This window comes from Carcharodon carcharias, chromosome 8 (assembly GCF_017639515.1).
Source record: "Carcharodon carcharias isolate sCarCar2 chromosome 8, sCarCar2.pri, whole genome shotgun sequence".
Lineage (NCBI taxonomy): Eukaryota > Metazoa > Chordata > Chondrichthyes > Lamniformes > Lamnidae > Carcharodon > Carcharodon carcharias.
In genome coordinates this window covers 158963806-158986506 of record NC_054474.1, presented here as the reverse complement: position 1 = coordinate 158986506, position 22701 = coordinate 158963806, and the positions used below count along the sequence as shown (strand labels likewise).

Below are 22701 nucleotides of genomic sequence, written 5' to 3'. Positions count from 1 at the left end.
GTTTTCAGCTAGACAAAGTGGATAAATTAAACATGGTCTTCTCAAGGGCTCCAAAATTAACACCACTCCATACAGAGCAGCTCTTGAAGCTAAGATCTTATGTAACAATTTTCTGTCCTGCGGAGGCAAGGCAGTTCGCCACAGCAAAATTTTATGGAGAGCCAATAGAAGTAATTACTTAGTGCAACGATAATATGCACTTACATAACTCCCTTAATGCAGTAAAACCATCCAAACACACTTCACAAAGTGCTGGCTAGGCCTCAGCAGAAGTATAGAAAAGAATTGGGGAGATGATCAATAGTTCAAATTTCTTTAAGGAGGAATCTGAATGTGAGGAGAGAAGTGGCAAGATGCAGTGGTTTGGGAAATGAATTCAAGAACTCAAAAAACTGAGGTAGCTAAAAGCTCTACCACTGATGGAACAAAACAGGGTTGAAGTCTTACAATAGACCAGAAATGGGTACAATCTGGTTGTAGAGATGAAAATGGGTGGAAAGGCAAGACCGAGCATGAGGCTATCTGAAATCGTTATGACAGGAAATGGAGAGCTAGTGGAAATTTGAGAGGTGAAGCGTGACCAACAAATGAGACTTTATGCAAATTGGAACGTGGATGGTGAAGTTCTCAATAAGATGAGGTTTATATGGTTGCACATCACTGGGTTCAGCCTGAGTGTGCAGGTAGGGAGACTGAATTGGAACTAAAGACAGGTTAGTTTTAGTCTCACCAATGCTAAGACCACAGAAAGTGGGTCATGGAGAATGGCAAATAATTGTGGAATTGAGAATGATAATGAAGAAGTAATATGGTTATTATCACTATATAATGAAATTGACCCAATGAATAATGTTGTTGAGATGAGGAATAGAAGACTGGAATCTTGGGACACACAAGAAGTGACAATGCAGCCTTGAGAGGAAAAGCCACTTCAGCAAATATGCTGGCTATGTTCTTATTCTTTTGCTTAAACTTTTCCCAAGATTTAAAACCGACATAATTAAACTAAAGAGTCTCAAATTTTCCCTTCTCTTGAAAGCTTTGATGTTATTTCCGCACCTTCAAGGCCGTTGTTCATTATCAAGCTTAATCAATGAGGGTCAACAAGTTACTCAAGTGCCAGGGGCAAGAGTTTTGAAATCAACTTTCTGGGATATGGGAAGCCAGAGAAGCTTGGCAAGGATGGAAATGATAGGAATGTTCTAATGTATAGCTTGTGGAGAAACTAAGCCTCAGGAGGACAAATCTGGGAATCAAAAGAAGTGAAGACTATTTAGTTGACAGCCTGATCTCATGGGGCACATTAAATGTAAAGAATGTCCTGACCTTAAAATAGATTCTAATAGGCAAGCTTCCTTCCATGTTCAGTGACTTTAATTGTGCTATAATTGTCTGAAGCATTTATGTTATAAATATATAGAGTTTTTTAGTCATGAACTTGTTATCAGAAAGGAAATATTTTTTGACTACTGCATGGCATTTCAGAGACCACAGAAATGCACTTTCAGCCACAATCTAGGGTGCACTGTAAAGGAGGATATGAAGGAGATAGTCAAACAAAAAAGAAATGGGGGGGGGGGGTGGAATTTTCTCTCCATCGGGCAGGTTGGGCGGGAGGGGGCGTGGGCAGACGCGCAACCAATTGCTGCCCGTGATCAGCTGCGCGCTGCCATTTTACGTAGGCGGGCCAATTAAGGCCAGCCCAGCGTGACGCGCACCCAGAAGCGCTGACGTGAGCTGGAACATGTCAATGAATTTTAATAACTTTTTTATTACATTTATAAACCCTTCATGAAATCTCATCCCGCCTGTGGTTGAGGTTCCACGAAAAATGCAAAAGCTGCCTGGGTTGTTCGTCTGCCTGCCAACCTTAAGGTTGGACGGGCAGTCCTGTTAATTACTTCAATTACTATTTAAATGGCCTTAATAGGCCTTTGACAGTTCGGTGGGCACGCAACCGACTCTGGTGCGCGCCCGCCGAACTGAAGATCAGAATAACGCGTGGTGAGGTCGGGACGCACACCCAGCATCACTGTGCATCATTTTATGCATCAGCGAGCGGGGCCCACCCCCGCACACCGACCAGAAGATTCCGGCCATTGTGCTGGATTTAATGGAGGCATCAGGCACTTGACAGACAGTGGCAGGCCTTCCCTGGGGTCAAGGGCCTCAGGGGCAGAAGTCCTGCCAACTGACAACTGCTGGCCAGAGGGGAAACTGATTGCTGCTGGTACGATATCCATCCAAGGCCTAGGTTTGTTGCTGGGTGAACGATGGCGGGAGGGGGGAGTCATGGGGGAAAGAAGTCAGCAGCAGGGGAGGGAGTGGTTCTCAGTGGCCACCCTCCTTCCTAATTCCGGGTTTCTTCATCACCGAGTGCTTTTGAATGGGGTTCTCGCCTGCCACCATCCCAACTAAATGCCCCGCCACCACCAAACTCACCACAGGGGCAGGCATTAAATTCCAGCTGTTATATTTTTCCAAAAAACAGTACTATTCTGTGTCTTCAATTCAAAGTGGATTGCTAAAAATTATACGACGTCAACAATGTGGCCACGGCCTTCAGTTCTCAAAGGATTAAATGCAACATTGCTCAAATCCAATTTAGCTGGCACTGCAGCTAAACAGACAGCTAAGTGAGAATCAAATGCAATAAATCAGAACAGTGATTTTTCTTCTAACTAAATTAAATCATAAAATGATTTTGTGTAGAAGAGGTCATTCAAAGACATTGCATTTTAATTAGTGTCTGTCTGATCAATTGACCTTAGATTTTGTTTTAAACAGGCTCTACATAGGTTTTCAATAATGTAGAGACATCTAGATCATTTTAAAAACGCTTAGCAGTATGATTCTACTTAGGACAGCTTCATTAACGAAAGGGTGGAGAAACAATATCCAAAACTTTCAGCAATGAATTATTTATCATCATGCTGACAAATTAACTCAAGGTTGGCGGCTACTTCAGGGTTAATGGATCAGGAACATGAAGCAGAAAGGATATATGTAGCTTTAGGAAATAATATCAGTTTTATGCAAAAAAAAACTTTTATCTCATGTCATTCATATATTACCTCAAATTTCTGACTCTCTTGTTGCAGTTTCTCAATAGTTTGCTCAATTTCTGCCAGTTTGGGATCCACACTCTCTGGCCTACCCATTTGAGGATTCTTGATGTATACATCCTTCATCTTTGTTAAACCATCTCTGAGGATTAAAAAAAATATAAATTCAGTGTACCAACTTGTGCTTCAGTTGGAGTCCACCCAAAACGATACGAAATGAAGGCAAAAGCCATCAGGTTATGAGACGGCTGTTTGCTTTGCAAGGAAAATACTAGCCAAATGCACAATTTTTCTCTTCCTCTGAACCAAGGCAGTGCAATAATGCATGCACAAATTAATCAACCTGTCAATCAGTAACTGGACTTTAAAGCATAAAAACAAAATGTGGCCTGAAACAAAACCTGTATTTTCATTGTGGTTTCATTGTACTGAAAGAGATTCTAATGGAAAGTTAGGTCCACGTTCCCTGGAGAGAATTAGGAAATTTAGAGATTCAGATGTAGCTGGGATTCCAATCAGGATAAGAGCATTTAATGGACCATTAACAGGGCAAAGTGAGAAAAAGTAGTTAAAATAAAACACCGATCGTCTCACTTGCTGCAGTGGAAAAGAGAGAAATTTGCATATCCTGTGCTTCAGTCCCTTAAGCCTGCTCTGCCACTTCATTAGATTTTGGCTGATCTGTACCTCAACTTCATTTCTCTTCCTATCCTGCATATCCACTGACACCCTTACCTAACAAAAGTCTATCAACTGCAGTCCTGAAAATTCCAATTGACTCAGCATTCACAACTTTTAGATAGAATATTCCAGATTTTTATTAATCTTTGTGTGAACATATTCTTCCCAACTTAAACTTTTAATTGGCTTGGTTCTAATTTTAAAACTATACTCCATTGTTCTGGATTCCCCCACCAAAGGACATTGCTTCTCTTTATCAAGTCCCTGCATTATTTTAAAATACCTCAGTTAGACTCTTCAACTTTCTAAACTCAAGGGAATGCAAATCAAATTTATGCAAGATGCCTTCATGATTTAACCCTTTTAAGTTGAGATATCATTCTGGTGAACCTGCATTGCACCCTCTCCAAGGTCAACACAGTTTTTCTGTGATGCTGTGCCCAAAACTGAATGTAGTGCTATAGGGGAGGTCTGAACAAGATTCCATATAGCTAAAGCATCACCTCTTCACTGCCATATTCCAAACTAAAGATAAAGGCCAACTTTCTATTAGCCTTTTTGATTGCTTTTAATGCCTGTGCACTCTTGCCATGCACTTTTCTCAATGACCTCACGCTTTCCCAAATTGCCCAATCACTTGGTTTATGATGCTTTGTGGCTTCCCTCTTCAAATTATACAACTTACTATTCCTCCCAACAATGTAATCTGCAAACTTGGGTACATGGCTCATTTCTTCTTCATCCTAACCATTAATATAAATGGTGAAAAGTTGAGGCCCCTGTACAGTTCCCTGGGGAACCCCATCTTTCAGGTCCTGCCAAACAAAGTAAATGTTTCTCTTTATCCCTACCATTTCCAAACCCTCAACCAATTACCAATGCATGTCACAAAGTTATCTCCAGTTCTGTGCACTAATTTATAATAAAGTCCAGGTAGACAACATCCACAGACACTCGCCTTTCCATCATATCAGAGGTTTATTCAGGGGCAGTGGCCCCATCCAATGGCTGGAAAGTCAGGAGGAAGCACATCTCCATTGGTCTGGGAAGCTGCAATGCTATTTTGCATGGCTCAGGCAATTAGTCGCCTGAGGTTTTGGCTTCTCCCACTCTCTCTGAGGCAGTGTGCCCTGTCTCCAAGAGCTGCCAAGAGGACCAACAGCTCTTCAGCCCCAGATCAACAGCAATGCAGGCCTGGAGTTCAGGTAAGTGGGGCAGCCTTTCCAGGCCCAGTCAGGCAGGCCCCGGCGAGGGGGCTGGGAATCAAGCAGAGGCAACCCTTTCCACTGGGGGGCACAGCATACCTAACAGGAGGGATAGCACCCTCTCCCCCACGTCAGAACCCTTCACCTCCTGAAGGCAGGTTGCCAGGGTATACCCGGTGGCCTCAACACAGTGTGGGCCCTCCCTACCCATGGAAAGTAACAGTGGCTGCAGGAAGAAGCCCTTAAGTCGCCCAAGGGTGGGCCATCCAACACCCGTCTTGCTGCCAATAAAATTCAAATGGAGGCAGGTAGGCAAGAGGCCATCTCACTCTATTTTTTCACCCAGCCCACTCCAAGGGTGGGGGGTGTGCGGTGTTGTAGTGGGCATGACTAAATCCTTTGTTGGCTCAGAAGCTGAGACAATAATGTGCATGAAACTGAGGTGCAACAATAGCTTCTTGTTTGTTGCTACAACGATGTTTATGGAGAGAGTTCGGGCAATCTCAAAATAGTCAATTGGTAGTATAGAACTTAAGTATTGCTGAAAAAAGAGACATGTCGAAGCTTTTCACCTTGCACTCATAGTACACTCAAAAGAATACCAATTCAAGGAGAAAACAACAATTTACACTATATGAGAAAAGAGTGCTGACTGGTTGGAAAGTGGACTCTGATTGGTAGAGACCAACTTATGGTGACCGGCAGTTGTAAAGATGGATTTTTTTTTTATTTTTAGGAATATGGTGGTATTCTGTAAAGAAGGCTGAGAAGGTGTGTCCATGATTAATTAAACTGGGAGAAGATTAGTAAAGACAGCTTACCTGTGGGAATTGAGAGATGAAAGGTAAAGGTGCTTGATTGCATTTGTAATGAGAGGCTGTGGTGAAGGTCAATGTATGAGAAACAAGTTGGGTTTTAAAATATACATTAGGTGATAGAAAAGGACTTGGCTTTTCAGCTGTTAAATTTCAAATGGAAGTTTTGAAGTGACAAGGGGTTTTTACAACTTATAAAGTTTTCATAAGTAAACAAGGGAAGGTTATTAAAGTTTATCTGACCCGAAATGGAGGCAATAGGAAGACATGAAAGATTTTTATATTTTGGAAAAGTTGAGTTCAAAGAGGTGCTTAGGATATTGGAGTCTAAGATGAAAAGGAAAAAAAGATATTTAAGGAAAGATGTTTAGATAAATTGTGGTGGCTGTGTAGGGGAGATATCCTGAGACCAGCTCTGTGCTGATAAATGTTGTGAATCTGAAGCAGCTGTCCAGTTTCAAGCCAGAAAAGTCTTTTGTTTCTGAACTTCCTTGAGTTTCCACAGCAGAGTGGAAGAGAGTGAGAAGCCATGTGGTACACTTTACTAAAGTAACAGCAGTTTTTGCTTTGGGTAACATTACTGGATTTTTATGGTTAAAAATCTATAAAGGAGCTGTTGCCAAGTAGTTTACTTGTGTATTCTGACCAAGTGGGCTTTTGGGGGAATGTTTTGTGAGACCGCTTTAACAGTGTAATTTTAATCTTGTGTGCTTAAGTATTTTTTTCTTTGTGTAAATAAATCATTTAATTTTAAAATTCTAAAAGTGTAACTGCGATTTTATGCTTTTGGGATCAGTAGTCTTCTCTTTGTTTTCACAAAAAGAGTTATGATCAGTAAGACAATCTTCCCTCTGGGATTTGGCTTGCTCAGTGAATAACATCGACTGCAGTCGTAACACAGTTAACTGCCAACCATTGTGTGAAATTTAAGCCAGGCAGCTTGACCCTGATTGGTCAAGACTTTGTCCTGAGGAATGAGTCAGCAAATAGTAAATGATGCTTGGCAGTTGACTGTCAGTGCGAAAACAGTGAGAAAGGAGGGAGCAGATAAAACAGCACGAGAGCAGCAGAGCAGACAAACCAGCGCCAAAGGAGGGAGCAGGTAAAACAGCTCGAGAGGAGGGAGCAAATAAAACAGCTCGAAAGGAGGGAGCAAATAAAACAGCTCGAGAGGAGGGAGCAGATAAAACAGCTCGAGAGGAGGGAGCAGATAAAACAGCTCGAGAGGAGGGAGCAGATAAAACAGAATGAGAGCAGCAGAGTAGACAAAACTGCTCGAGAGGAGGGAGCAGATAAAACCGCTCGAGAGGAGGGAGCAGATAAAACAGAATGAGAGCAGCAGAGTAGACAAAACTGCTCGAAAGGAGGAAGCAGATAAAACTGCTCGAGAGGAGGGAGCAGATAAAACAGCGCGAGAGGAGGGAGCAGTTAAAAGAGCGCGAGAGGAGGGAGCAGCTAAAAGAGCATGGGGGGAGGGAGCAGATAAAACAGCTCGAGAGGAGGGAGCAGATAAAACAGCTCAAGAGGAGGGAGCAGATAAAACAGCTCGAGAGGAGGGAACAGATAAAACAGCTGGCGGTCCCCACAGCAGGACCAGGAGGCAGTGCAAGAGGAGCGGCAGCCTTGGTAAGATTTAAAAGGAGAAGGGGCTGAGAGTCAGCATGGAGATTTGAAATGAGTAGGAGCTGAGAGTTTCGAGGAGACTCGGGGCTGAAAATGACACGAGGACATCACGATTCAAAAAGTGACGCGATGCAGGGGAGGCAGCTGATTGGTAAGTCGGGTCAAAAGAATACTTCTACTTCTTCTGCTAATTAAACTACTGCAGATCATTAGCTTAAACAAAATAAGATGAGGACTTTGGACTGCAGTGGGGGTGTTTGGAGTGGAATAAGGCACCTAATGTAATTAGTATTCTTTAAAGGGAGTAACGAATGAGCTTAATCTAAAGGGAAGTCATGGCAGCAGACCTCGCACCGGTGATATACACCTCCTGCGCTATGTGTGAAGTCATGAACACTTCAATTGACCCTGGCGACCATGTGTGCAGCAAGCGTGTCCAGCTGCAGCTACTGGCTAGCCGCATTTTGAAGCTGGAGCTGTGGGTGGATTCACTGTGGAGCATCTGTGATGCTGAGATTATTGTGGACAGCACGTTCAGTGACGTGGTCACACCGCAGGTAAAGGCTGAACAGGCAGAACGGGGTGGGTGACCACCGGAGTTGGGGAAGGCAGGAAGTACAGGAGTCCCTTGAGGCCGTCCCCCTCTCTAACAGATATACAGTTTTGGAGACTGTTGTGGGAAATAACTTCTCAAGGGAAAGCAGCTGCAGCCAAGTCCATGGCACCATGGGTGACTCTGCTGCACAAGAGGGGAGGAAGAAGAGTGGCAGGACTATAGTGATAGGTGATTCAATAGTCAGGGGAACAGACAGGCATTTCTGTGGCCGCAAAAGAGACTCCAAGATGGTATGTTGCCTCCCTGGTGCCAGGGTCAAGGATGTCTCGGAGAGGCTACAGAGCATTCTGAATGGGGAGGGTGAACGGCCAGTGGTTGTGGTACATATTGGTACCAATGACATAGGTTAAAAAAAGGGATGAGGTCCTACAAGCTGAATATAGGGAGTTTGGATGTAAATTAAAAAGTAGGACCTCAAAGGTGGCAATCTCAGGATTACTACCAGTGCCACATGCTAGCAAGAGTAGAAATAACAGGATATATCAGATGTATACGTGGCTGAAGAAATAGTGTAGGGGGGAGGGATTCAGGTTCCTGGGGCATTGGCACCGGTTCTGGGGGAGGTGGGACCAGTATGAACAGGACTGGTTGCATCTGGGCAGGATCGGGACCAATGTCCTTTGGGGGGGGGGGGGGGGGGGAAAGAGTAGGAGGAGGTTTGCTAGTGCGGTTGGGGAGGGTTTAAATTAGAATGGCAGAGGAATGGGAACCTGATCAGGGAGACAGAGGAGGAAGAAACAAGGATAGAAACAAAAGACAGAAAAGTAAGAAACAAAAGTGGAAGGCGAAAAAATAAATGGGGTCATAGTGCAGAATAAAGTTAAGATGACTAACAAGGTTAAAAAGACAAATCTAAGGGCATTATATCTTAATGCGTGGAGTATTCGCAATAAGGTAGATGAATAAACAGCACAAATAGATATAAACAGTTATGATATAGTTACAATTATGGAGACATGGCTGCAGAGTGACCAAGAATGGGAATGAAGGACAGACAAATAGGGAAAGGAGGAGGTGTTAGTAAAGGAGGAAATCAATGCAATAGTGAGGAAGGATATTGGCTCAGAAAATTATGATGTGGAATCTGTTTGGGTGGGATAAGAAACACCAAGAGGCAGAAAACGTTGGTGGGGGTTGTCTATAGGCCCCAAACAGTAATGGAGATATAAGGGAAGGCATTAAGCAGGAAATTAGAGACGCATACAATAACGGTACAACTGCAATCATGGGTGACTTTAATACACAAATAGATTGGACAAACCAAACTAGCAATAATAACGTGGAGGAGGGTTTCCTGGAGTGTGTACATGATGGTTTTTTAGACCAATATGTTGAGGAATCAACTAGAGAGCAGACTATCCTAGATTGGGTATTGTGCAATGAGAAAGGATTAATTAATAAACTTGTTGTGCAGGGTCCCTTGCAGAAGAGCAACCATAAAATGATAGAATTGTTCATTAGGATGGAAAGCGAAGAGGTTGAATCTGGAACTAGGGTCCTGAACCTAAATAAAGGGTATGAGGTGCGAGTTGGCAATGATGGATTGGGGAACCTTACCTAAAAGGGTTGACAATGGAAAGGCAATGGCTAATATTTAAAGAATATATGCATGAATTACAACAATTATTCATTCCAGTCTGGTGCAAAAATAAAACAGGAAAGGTGGCTTAACCATGGCTTACAAAATAAATTAGGGATAATATTAGATCCAAAGAGGAGACATATAAAATTGCCAGAAAAAGCAACAAGCCTGAGGATTGGGAGCAGTTTGGAATTCAGCAAAAGTGGACAAAAAGATTGATCATGGGGAAAATGGAGGAACATAAAAACTGACTGTAAAAGCTTATATAAATATGTGAAGAGAAAAAGATTAGCAAACACAAACGTAGGTCCCTTAAGTCAGAAATGCAGAAACGGGGGAAATTATAATGAGGAACAAAGAAATGGCAGAAAAATTGAACAGATATTTTGGTTCTGCCTTCGCAAAAGAGGACACAAATAATTTCCCAGAAATGTTAGGGAACCAAGGATCTAGTGAGTGGGAGGACTTGAAAAAATTGGGTATTAGTAAAAAAAAAAATGGTGCTTCAGAAATTAATGGGGTTAAAGGCTGAAAAATCCCCAGTGCTTGATCATTTTCACCCCAGAGTACTAAAGGAAGTGGCCGTGGAAATATTGGATGCATTGGTGGTCATCTTCTAAAATTCTGTAGACTCCGGAGCTGTCCCGGCAGATTAGAGGGTGGCAAAAAAAGAGGGAGAGAAAAAGCAGAGAATTACAGACCAGTTAGCCTAACATCAGCAGTGGGGAGAATGCTAGAGTCTATTATTATAAAAGACGTGGTAACAGAATACTTGGAAAGCACTAATGGGATTATACAAAGTCAGCATAGGTTTATGAAAGGGAAATCATGCTTAACTAACCTACTGGAGTTATTTGAGGATGTAACTAGTAGAATAGATAAGGGAGAACCAGTGGATGTGGTGTATTTGGAGTTCAAGAAGGCTTTTGATAAGGTCCCACATAAGAGGCTAGTGGGCAAAATTAAAGCACGTAGGACTGGATGTAATAAACTGGCATGGACTGAGAATTGTTTGACAGACCGGAAACAGAGAATGGGAATAAATGAGTCTTTTTCTGCGTGGCAGGCGGTGACTAGTAGTGTACTGCAGGGATCAGTGCTTGGGCCCCAGCTATTCACAATGTATATATAAATAACTTAGATGAGGGAACCAAATGCAATATTTCCAAGTCTGTTGATGAAACAAAACTGGGAGGTGTAGTGAGTTGTGAGGAGGATGCAAGGAGGCTTCAGGGCAATTTAGACAAGTTGTGTGCATGGGCAAACACGTGGAAGATGCAGTAATAACATGGGTAAATGTGAAGTTATATGCTCAGTGTGAAAAACAGTAAGGCAGAGTATTATTTAAATGTTGATATATTGAGAAATGTGGAGATACAAAGGGATATGGGTGTCCTTGTACACCAGTCAATCAAGTTAAATAGGCAGGTGCAGAAAGCAATTAGGAAGGCAAGTGATACGTTGGCCTTCATTGCAAGAGGATTTGAGTTCCGAAATAGGGATGTCTTAATGTAGTATTACAGGGCCTTGGTGAGAACACACCTGGAATATTGCATGCAGTTTTGGCCTCCCTACCTAAGAAAGGATATACTTGCCATACAGGGAGTGCAGTGAAGATTCACTGAACTGATACCAGGGATGGCAGGATTGTCGTATGAGGAGAGATTGGTTCGACTGGGCCTGTATTCACTAGAGTTTAGAAGAATGAGAGGGGATCTGATTGAAACATTTCAAATTCTAACAGGGCTAGACAGGCTGGATGCAGGGAGGACATTTCCCCTGATTGAGGAGTCTAGAACAGGGGTCACAGTCTCAGGATACGGGGCAGGCCATTTAGGACTGAGATGAGGAAAAATTTCTTCACTCAGGGTGGTCAACCTGTGGAATTCTCTGTCACAGAAGGCTGTGGAGGCTGGGTCACTGAGTATATTGAAATATAAATTGATAAATTTTTGGATATTAGGGGAATCAAGAGGTTTGGAGAGAAAGTGGGAATATGGCGTTGAGGCAGAGGACCAACCATGATAACATTGAATGGTGGAGCAGGCTCAAAGGGCTGAATGGCATACTCCTGTTCCTAGTTTCTATGTCTATGTCAGTTACCATCAATTGGTGCATTCTCCATGGCAAAGCCTCTTCCAGATTCCACTTGCCAACCAATCACCACTCTCTTCACATACAGTACAAATTGTTGCTTTCCCCTTATATTGGTATTCTTGCGAAGTATCCTGGTAAGTGCAAGATGAAAAGCTTCGACATATCTCTTTTTTCATCAATCTCAAAATAATTCAGTGACAGCTGTTTATCCGATTAGAAACAAAACGGATGGTTGGTATGAAATGAAATATCATAACGGCGCTGTAGAAGTAAATTAACTTTGGTTGAAGTTAAAGCACAATATTGGAGTTTACTATGCTCTATCCCAAAACTGAAAGTGTTCCATTTTCAATAACATGAACATATGTAGCACTAACATTAAAAATGTTATTTAAACTTATTTCTAAAGCTTATAAAAACTTATTTAAAAATTACTGCTTATAGTGAAGGAAAGATGTAGTGTAAAGTATTTTTGCTTCCCTTCTTTAAGGGTTCTGAGAACACAGAGATATCTCATAGGCATTATGTGGATTTAAAAAAGAATCAACTCCGTCAAAACCCTATGTGTGAAGGCCTTTCTTTGTTGATTCACCAAATATTTGGTGATAATCAAGTACGTATATTGGTTTTTAAAAATTAACTGGTGAGTTAAAAGATTTCCAGGGCATAAAATGAAGGGAAATCAACAGTAAAATAATAGTTGATTCAAATTTTAACTACAAGTAATTAAAAGATGCTAAGTGCTCACAGCTGAATTTTAACAGATAATTATTGTTGCTAGGTACTGTCATTAGTTTATTGTGGTCAATACGATCACATAAAGAAAAGCATTTTCCTGCTGGTAGGAAGCACTGCTCTTACCTTTGATCGATCTCTTTCTGGATTTCTTTATTAAACTCATCAATTTTTTGCTGAAGTTTCTTTCTTCGTTGCTCTGGTGGAAGATGACTGAAGTCTTCTGGCCCTGAGCCCTGTCCAAATCATAATCACACAAGTCAGTGTCTCAAGTGGATTCATATTTTTGGGGTCACAGTTCTGTCTGCCAAATTTAAACAAAGTGACAGTCACTTTTAAAAGAAGCCTCTCCTGTCCAGGGGTTTTGTTGTCTCAAACTAAAATAAAGTTTAAGCCAGTATGCAGGCCATTTGTCTGCCTTAATGATTTAGTTATTTAAACCAAGATAGAAATTCATCAAGCATATTTTAGATTTGACTTGGAGGAGTTGGTGTACTGTTTTCTTACAACTTTGTCTGCTCAGTAGTAAAGTTTATAAAATGATTCCTAAACCAATCCTGCGTGTGGATATTTGTGTGCATGTACACGCAATAATCCAAATTAGCTCTTACTTCACAAAATATAAATATCATAGTTGCCACTGTGCATGTCGCCAGTGGACAATGCATAAACAATGGGGCTGAAATTCTTTTGGACATTTGCCAGTCCTCCGCTATCATAGAAACTCCTGGGAAAACATTGGGGAGTTTAGCTCTAATTCCTGATGGATACTTTACAGCATACCCCCCAAGTTTTCAACACTGGACAATATACATTGCTAGAAACGAAAGCGGTCAAAAAAACAGCAGCTGCCAATAACCACCAAAACGGATGTCACCACAATTGGAGCGAGCCAAAATAATCCAATATAGGTGAAACGATTATTTTGGGTTGACAATATGGAGAAATCTGAGTGTAGTTCCTTTAATCCCTAATCATAATCATAAGAGGCATTCTCAAATTCCCCCTTAATACAGTAAATATACTTTTCTACTGCCTTGACAGGAAAGGATTAAATTTAAAAATTATGCTGTCAAATGATTTTTTTGTGAATAATATTTTGTAGTACAGATTGAGTGACAGTAATTCCAAAAACAGCATAAGCTGATCACACAAAAATTAGTCGATTTTAAGTAATCTGAGGCATTAATGGAGAAAATTAATCTGAACAATTTCCTTACTGGTGCATGTGCTTCCGCAAAATTAAATGTAGTTATTTAAGGCTATTTAGCAATGCACATCCTTTTAAATATTATGTAACCGTTGTTTCTGTTTGTCCTCGCACCTTGTAGCATACAAATATGTTATTTTATACTGCAAAAAATAATATCCCACAGGACAATGCAGATTCAGTTGACAAGAATAAGAACAATAGATGTTTTCTAATCTTGCTCTCATGTCCCTCCTGTGCAAATGGTTCAGTCTTGTCGCAGCCTGTGCAGGCTGTAGTGCAGCGTAAGAGGTAACAAGGGATTTCACATTGTTACTGTTGATACCATTTCACATAAAGATCATAAGGAGACACACTCACAGCAAGTAATTCAGAAGCGAATACAGAATTTTAAGGTATCTGGCTCCATTATTTGTCAGCTTTTAATCGCCCTCTAATCCCATTCCAAGGAATTTAAAGCTATGGAACAGTTCAGAGATCACCTGCTCCTGGGTCAGATAACCAAACTTCTGTTTGACTAAAAATACATGAGAAAGAAGTAAGCTACACAAAAATACTCCACATATAAGCCAGTACCCTTCAGAAAAATGCCCATTGTCATGGTGTGGAGAATTCTAATGCTGCTGCCATTTTCGAATAAAACCTGTCTGCAATTTTGTCTCCAGATTTGCTATACTGTTAGCATCTCCTATGTATGGTTTATGAAAACCTCCTACATAAAGTTGAATTCCAACAGGAGTTTGGACACAGATGATTAAAATTTTACAATTGGTCACTCCAGTTACATTGTACAATGCTGATCTTTCGTGTGTATCTCTTGGCACGTAAGTAGCTTCAAATGGGCTATAATGAAGGTGTAAGGAGTTAATCAATAGACCAGAAGAAACAAACAAAACCATCATTGGAATCCTGGTCAATGAGCCCAAAGTCTCCTTGGTGGCCAGCCTTAGCATATCTGGCAGGTCTGCGTTGGGGTTCACCAAAAGTTGATTACATTAACACCTCACTAAGCCCACTATATAATTGTAGATGTAGGTCCATGGACACCGCAAATAAATTCTCAGACATAAAAGTTATTACTAGTTAAGATACTGGCACATTGTATGCATACTTATACTGTGTATATCAGTCCATATAGTGCTTTAAAAAAATAGGTTTCATTCAAATGAATCTTGAAGTCTAAACATAGTCAACTCAAATTTTCAAATGGCTTAATTCTAAATTGAAAAATCCACCAACATTATTGTTGCATTATTTTATCCAAAACGTTTTTTGGTTTTGCATTGCAGTTTCGTGAACAGGAGAAGCAACTGAAACAGGCACTTCAGTAAAGCGACTGAAACAGGCACTTCAGTAAAGCCGAAACTGTCGCCAACGCTCATTAGAAAAGTGTGGTTGTAATTGTTTTAGTGGCTTTTCAGATATATCTTAAAACTGCAGTTTCTTATGTGGAAAGAGGTGCATGTAATAAGCAAGTGAGAAAACTCATAACACCTCCATCTCCAGTTTTAAGTGATCTTTATTACTCTACATAAGCTAATTTGCCTTTTGCAGTCTGCAGAAACTCAAACAACAAATTGAATCCATTTCATTTTCTTCTGTGGAGTCTGAATTCTAGTATGTAAACTCAAACCGTACAAATTTTTAGCTAACCCGCAAGCAGCTTTCAACTGGAAGTAACCATGGGTGCCTGCAGGATGCAACCCTTCAATTCGGTGGTTAAATATATTGAGTCAATTCAATTCTGCAATATTTCAAGCATGCGCTTCATTGTATAAATTTTGCATATTGCACTTTATATTCCCACTTTAATACACATATAGTCCAAAGGACAATGCAGTTACTGCAATTTACAATTAGGGAAAATCAGTGCAACTCCTGAGTGATTATTCAGGATGGATTAGAGAAGTTATTTTTAATATTTAACAACACCAAAATGTTATTCCTTATTCAAACTATAAAATAAGTAAATTAACTTAATTGAATGAAAATTTTATATGGGTGTAGCTTAAATTGGGCTACAGTATATTTGATTTGGTCTGTGTAAGAAAAAGCTTTTCACCAAAGTAAAGCATTGCACTAATATAAAGAAAATCAACACTAATGTCACAAGGTATAATTTATAAAGTCACATTCATGAATAAATAGGCATGTATGTATAAAATTCAAAAGGTTAACCTCAAAGGAGAACTGTTAATCAGTCTCTGTCACACTTAGACTGTAACACATAGGAATATCTTTCATTAAATTCTTTATTCTTATGAAATTATTACAACGTGTTCCACCTTGATTCCCTTAACAGTCTTCAGTGACCCATTCATATAGCTGGCTGGTGTATCAATACATGCACTAGGGCAGAATCTTTCACAACATCCATATCTAGGCCAGGTTATTAAGAAATAGATTTTAGTGACTCTTCACAGTCAGAAAACAAAAAGATGAATCACTTCTGTCTGTTAGTACTTAAAGTTCAACAACAAGTTATGGAAAACTCACTTATCTGGCTACCTGGTATGGAGGGGGGAGGAAGAGAGCCCCAAAAGATAATGGACAGGAATAATACAAAAAGGTGTTGTATTAAGGTAAAAGCAAATATCCCATGGTATTTTGTAAAGCAGGAGATTGAAACCCACTGCTTTCTGAGTGAGTATAATAATGTTAAGAGGGAAGCATCTTTGAAATTGTTTTTATGTTATTCCAAAGCGTAAATATTTAGATATATGTCCCTTAATTCAGTGCCAAAGGTCTAGCTTCACAGTAAATTCCAAAAGATATGCAATTATTTACGAACACTGCGTGTCGGAAATGCCCTTCAGTTTTGTCCTATTCTTGAAATCTCAGCAACAATTCATCTTCAGCAATTAATGTAAAGTCAGCGATACTGCAATTTAATGAAAGGAATGGACTACACATTTTTAAAGCTGTACATTGCTTCCGTAAGACCATAAGACATAGGAGCAGAAATTAGGCCATTCGGCCCATCGAATCTGCTCCACCATTCAATCATGGCTGATAAGTTTCTCAACCCCATTCTCCCGTCTTCTCCCTGTAACCTTTGATCCCCTTACCAATCAAGAACCTATCTATCTCGGTCTTAAATACACTCAATGACCTGGCCTCCATAGCCTTCTGTGGCAATGAATTCCATAGATTCACCACTCTCTGGCTAAAGAAGTTTCTCCTCATCTCTGTTCTAAAAGGTCTTCCCTTTACTCTGAGGCTGTGCCCTCAGGTCCTTGTCTCTTCTACTAATGGAAACATCTTCCCCACGTCCACTCTATCCAGGCCTTTCAGTATTCTATAACTTTCAATCAGTTCCCCCCTCATCCTTCTAAACTCCATTGAGTATAGACCCAGAGTCCTCAAATGTTCTTCATATGTTAAGCCTTTCATTCCTGGGTTCATTCTCGTGAACCTCCTCTGGACCGTCTCCAGGGCCAGAACATCCTTCCTGAGATATGGGGTCCAAAATTGCTCACAATATTCTAAATGTGGTCTGACCAGAGCCTTATAAAGCCTCAGCAGCATATCCCTGCTTTTATATTCTAGTCCTCTCGAACTAAATGCCAACATTGCATTTGCCTCCCTAACTACCGACTCAACCTGCAAGTTAACCTTAAGAGAATCCTGGTAGAACTCCCAAGTTCCTTTGCACTCCAAATTTCTGAGTTCTCTCCCCATTTAGAAAATAGTCTATGCCTCTATTCTTCCTACCAAAGTGCATGACCTCACACTTGCCCATGTTGTATTCCATCTGCCACTTCTTTGCCCATTCTCCTAACCTGTCCAAATCCTTCTGCAGCCTCCCCGCCTCCTCAATACTACCTGTCCCTCCACCTATCTTTGTATCATCTGCAAACTTAGCCAGGATGCCCTCAGTTCCTTCATCTAGATCATTAATGTATAAAGTGAAAAGTTGTGGTCCCAATACTGACCCCTGTGGAACTCTACTAGTCACCGGCCGCCATCCTGAGAAAGACCCCTTTATCCCCACTCTCTGCCTCCTGCCAGACAGCCAATCTTCTATCCATGCTAGTACCTTGCCTCTAACACCATGGGCTCTTATCTTACTGAGCAGCCTCCTGTGCGGCACCTTGTCAAAGGCCTTCTGGAAGTCCAAGCAGATAACATCCATTGGCTCTCCTTTGTCTAACCTACTCGTTACCTCCTCAAAGAATTCTAACAGATTTGTCAGGCATGACCTCCCCTTGATGAAACCATGCTGACTTTGCCCTATTTTACCATGCACTTCCAAGTATTCTGAAATCTCATCCTTAATAATGGACTCTAAAATCTTACCAACGACCGAGGTCAGGCTAATCGACCTGTAATTTCCCGTCTTTTGCCTCACTCCCTTCTTAAACGGGGAGGTTACATTAGCAATTTTCCAGTCCTCTGGGACCCTGCCTGACTCGAGTGATTCCTTAAAGATCACCACTAACACCTCCACTATCTCTTCAGCTATCTCCTTCAGAACTCTGGGTTTCAGTGCTCATAGGATTATTTAAATGGAGTACAGGGAGGTACAGTGTGTTTTAGCATTTCGTCCCAAAATCTAGAAGACTGGATTTATTCAAAACTATGATAAAGAATCATATAACACTGAGCTGAAGAAGCTTTTTACTTAGGTTGAATATTTAACTTCAACATGAGTTTTAATATTTATTTGCTCCACTTGACTGCACAGGGATTTTAGAACCCTGTTATTCGTTAAGTCTCAAAGCTGTAGAATACCTTCTAGCTTTCCTAAGTTCACCTTTGTCTTTGGTCTCACCCCAAAAAAAATTCAGCACAGTCTCCTCAAATATATATGATTTTAGCAACCTCATCATTCCTTCTTTGAGGGTGATTCCACAACACAAATTTCTCAATTCAATCATTGATATTAAGGGAGGTGTACTTTCCTCATTGTACAAAATAAGAGAGAAAGACTAACCTAGTTTCTTAAGGAAGATTTTAAAATATTTTTCAACTTTAACAGGAAAATATAAGTTGCCAGTATTATTCAGTGACAAATTATGAATATCATGATGAATATAAACAAGGTATGGAGGGCTTCTCAAAGGTCCATCAGTGACAGGGCAAAGGATAAGTTTCTCAACCCCATTCTCCCACCTTCTCCCTGTAACCTTTGATCCCCTTACCAATCAAGAACCTATCTATCTCAGTCTTAAGTACACTCAATGACCTGGCCTCCATAGCCTTCTGTGGCAATGAATTCCATAGATTCACCACTCTCTGGCTAAAGAAGTTTCTCCTCATCTCTGTTCTAAAAGGTCTTCCCTTTACTCTGAGGCTGTGCCCTTGGGTCCTAGTCTCTTCTACTAATGGAAACATCTTCCCCACGTCCACTCTTTCCAGGCCTTTCAGTATTCTGTAAGTTTCAATCAGATCCCCCCTCATCCTTCTAAACTCCATCGAGTATAGACCCAGAGTCCTCAAACGTTCTTCATATGTTAAGCCTTTCATTCCTGGGTTCATTCTCGTGAACCTCCTCTGGCCCAGCAACACACCACAGCATCAGCTGCTCTGTCTTCATGGAACAAATGTTTAAGTCATAAGCATGCTGATTTTCTCAATACCTGCATGTACTGTGACCTTGGAATATAGAAAATATTCCGTGATGATCCAATTTCAATATAGGCCACCTGTACTAATATGCCAGCAGCACTGGGTGTACCTAAACCACATTGACTACAGAGGTTCAAGGGGTTTCACCATCACTTTCTCAAGGACAATTCGGGATGGACAATAAATGCTGGCCTAGCCAGTAACGTTCACATCCCGTGAAAGAATATAAAAAAAGACAGAACATTAGCAAATTTGTTTGGTTACACTTGAAGTTACCACACAAAATACATACAAATTATTTAGTTTATTAGCAGGTGTATAAAGATCAATAGAAAAAATGTTGCACTTTTAATTGCATAAATGTTAATTAATTAAGGTTTTGATTAATACGAAGATACCATGATCACCTCAGTTAGATTCCAGACTTGTGTATTCAAAGTTTTCTGACAGAACAAACATATACAAAAGACAACAAAAAATTGTCACAATTAATTTCACAAATTGTTGACAAGATTGGTAAATCATTTTAGAACTCGAATGGACACACAAAATGCCACATTGCTTACCAGTCTGAGAGAAAGCTTCACGTGAAATTGAAGAGGAAAGGTGGAAAGAGAAAAAAAAACAAGGGACAATCAATAGGAAACGAATACTCATTTTTAAATTCTTCATAAGAATTATCTGCACTGAATGAACATTGTGAACGTTATTGAACCTGGTTCATAAGGAAGCCATCTTAAAATGCATCAGATGAGTATGTGAAAACTACAATATTTCTGTACAGTAAAACTAAAAGCTGTACAATATCAGTGTACAGCTTAAACAGTGTAATATAGGAACATGAGGAAAGCAAGGAACAGTCCATTATGTTTATCCTATTACAAACCATGTACAATCCACTCTATTGTGGATTCTATCCAACCCATTTTAGCTTCAGACATGACTGTAAAGTTTCTACCTGTACCCCTGAAGTGTAAGCAGGCACGATTCCAAGACATCAATCTAACTTACATCCTTGCATTCACTGGCATATTTTCATCGTCTTAGTGGCCCAGAAATCATCACACACTGCAAATCAAATAACATCTCTCTACATACTTACAATCCATAAACCCAATTCACAAAGCAGATATGCTCTCAGGTATTTCTGGCAGGTGCTAATACAACTGCAAATTTATTCTGATATAAGTTCATTAGTGAAATGCAACTGGTATCTCAGTCCACATATTTCCCTCTGTCACAATCACTATTCTCGTGCTACAGTAGATTCGTCCCATATCATAAAGTAATTCACCTGCCTTCAGCATTTAATATACCCAACAGAATACTTCATAGAAAATGCACAGTAGCTAATTAGGAACAGCTACTTATTTGCTTCTTTGCCACGTGTGAACTACGGAGTGATCCTTGCCAGTGAAATATAAAAATTATATTCTTTCCTATTATTTATTCCTCTATTCCATACTGTGCTGCAAGGACAATACAACAAAGTTTAAATTCCAGAGAGCTTGCTCTTCTCATTTTTGGTCATTTCTATATTGTCCTTCAAAGTGCACCATCAAGACATGTGTTGTCTTTGATAAGCAATGAAGTGTCGATTTGTAGTGCACTACCAATGGTCTGACCAATGGCAAAGTATCAGATTATGTGATGATTGATTAGGAGCCTGTAGACTGAGGCATTCCATGACAATGTGCTCTTGCCGCAATTTTAAACTTACAAGTATAAATTACTGGAATGTGGATATTTTTACACTGGTGTGTCTCAGTTTTTCTAGTCCACAGGCATACATGAGACAGGCACAGTCTTTTCCAGCTATGAAAAAATATTCAAAAATGTAAAACAGTTTAATTGATGTTCTAACCATTGCTGAAATGCAAGTCTATGGAAATTTCCAATGTTGCTTTGCAATCAGACAACAATGAATGCCACTCTAACTAACCAAGTCAAACAATGATGGAGCATATGGTGTTCCATTCACCAGTTTGGTTAAAAGCTAAAGACATTTAATGAACAGAGTCAAGCAAAATTGTGTAATGGGCAGCTATGGGTGTAAAAGATTCCTTCAAACTTAAATTTTACTGTCAAACACAACTTCTAGAGCTATGTTCTGTCAGTAACAATGTTTTACTTTGACTGCACTGGATTAATAAGTAATGCAGCAATCAAAGAGGAATTTAAGTTATTCTTTCAGTGCGCTTCACAAACATCAGTGTTTTGAGATGGATGGGCTGGACAGCATTTGTTTCTCATGTCCTATAGTCAGTGATGCATAGTTTTAAACTGGTGCCACTAATGAAAGCCAACATATAATAATTACATACAAAGACTATTTCTTTGATTGTCATGAACTTTATTACCAAAATTATATTATTTACATTCCAATGACATAACAGAATGGCGACCTTATGAACCTCAGCCCAGAAGAATGAAGATGCAACATATGCTTTTCTAACAGACATAAACTGCTTTGCACAACACAAACATGAAAGCTTCACATTTAATGCACTATGTATCTCAGATTCTGTGGAAAAATTATATGGCATTTTAAAATCGAACTTTAGCTGAACTAAATTCTAGTATTTTAAAAATTCTGTTAATATGCTTTAAAAAGTTTCAAATGGAAAAGTATGCTTATTCCTTTTGGGGTGGAACCATTTAATTATAAACAAGAAACTGAAAAGCCAGAGTAGTTTTTTTTGTATATCGAACACTAACTATACTAAATAGGATTCAATTGAATAAAGCAAATGCTGTTAAGCTTTTCAAACTGGCAATCTTAGTATGTGGATTATTCAAGTGAGACTTTCAGTCAAAATAATAAAAGGCTCAGATATTTAAAACAGAACCAGAAAAAATCAAAACTATACATAACAAAATAAAAAAAACAGAATAGAAATAAAATCAATGCAACCAGGGATGGACAATAAACTCTAGCCGAGCCAGTGACGTCTATCATTCTGAGAATGAATGAATTGAAAAATGAGTTGCAAAGTTTCATAAGTATCAAAATTATAAACTAAAAATGTTACATTACACTGTGTATATCCTTCTGGTATTAGAAAACTGTGCATTGAACACAAAGCATTTATTTTGGATTCAAAACTTGATAAGCATCATTAGAACATTTAAATTAAAATGATAAATTCTCCTTTCATGTAAGGCTCAAATATGGCTAATATTATTGTAAAATATCATAATGTTAGTGCCTTACTTTCGGGGAAATAAGGCTGCGTTTACAAAGCAGCCCTAGGACAAGCGGCAACCTTAAGTAAGTTGCATATTATCCTAAGTTTTGCAATTACTTTTCAACAATGAGTTTATTTCTTATCTAAGATCCTCTCTCGGCTACAAAATCCAGAGTTGTTCATTAATGTCCCAAAAGCAGAATCCATATCAGCATGCCTTCTTAAAGGTTACAGAGTACACTGTCAACTGTATATTTGCTCTCATTCATTTCAATTTTTGTTTTTCATTCCTCTTTAGATTTCTCCTTCTGTT

The 22701-nt window shown here is 39.8% G+C and overlaps 1 protein-coding gene across 5 annotated transcripts in view; it reads right to left on the bottom strand.

The window, feature by feature from the left end:
- Positions 1 to 22701, bottom strand: part of LOC121281570 (formin-binding protein 1) — a 274207-nt gene that overhangs the window by 42085 nt on the left and 209421 nt on the right. For 4 of the 5 annotated variants that reach the window (XM_041194555.1, XM_041194557.1, XM_041194556.1 and 1 more), the window contains exons 11-13: positions 19767 to 19781; positions 12546 to 12655; positions 3075 to 3207 (exon numbers count right to left, since the gene is read on the bottom strand). In XM_041194555.1, coding sequence (XP_041050489.1) covers positions 3075 to 3207; positions 12546 to 12655; positions 19767 to 19781 — 258 coding nt within the window. The remainder of the gene's footprint in view (positions 1 to 3074; positions 3208 to 12545; positions 12656 to 19766; positions 19782 to 22701) is intronic. The other variant, XM_041194558.1, reaches the window with a different exon arrangement.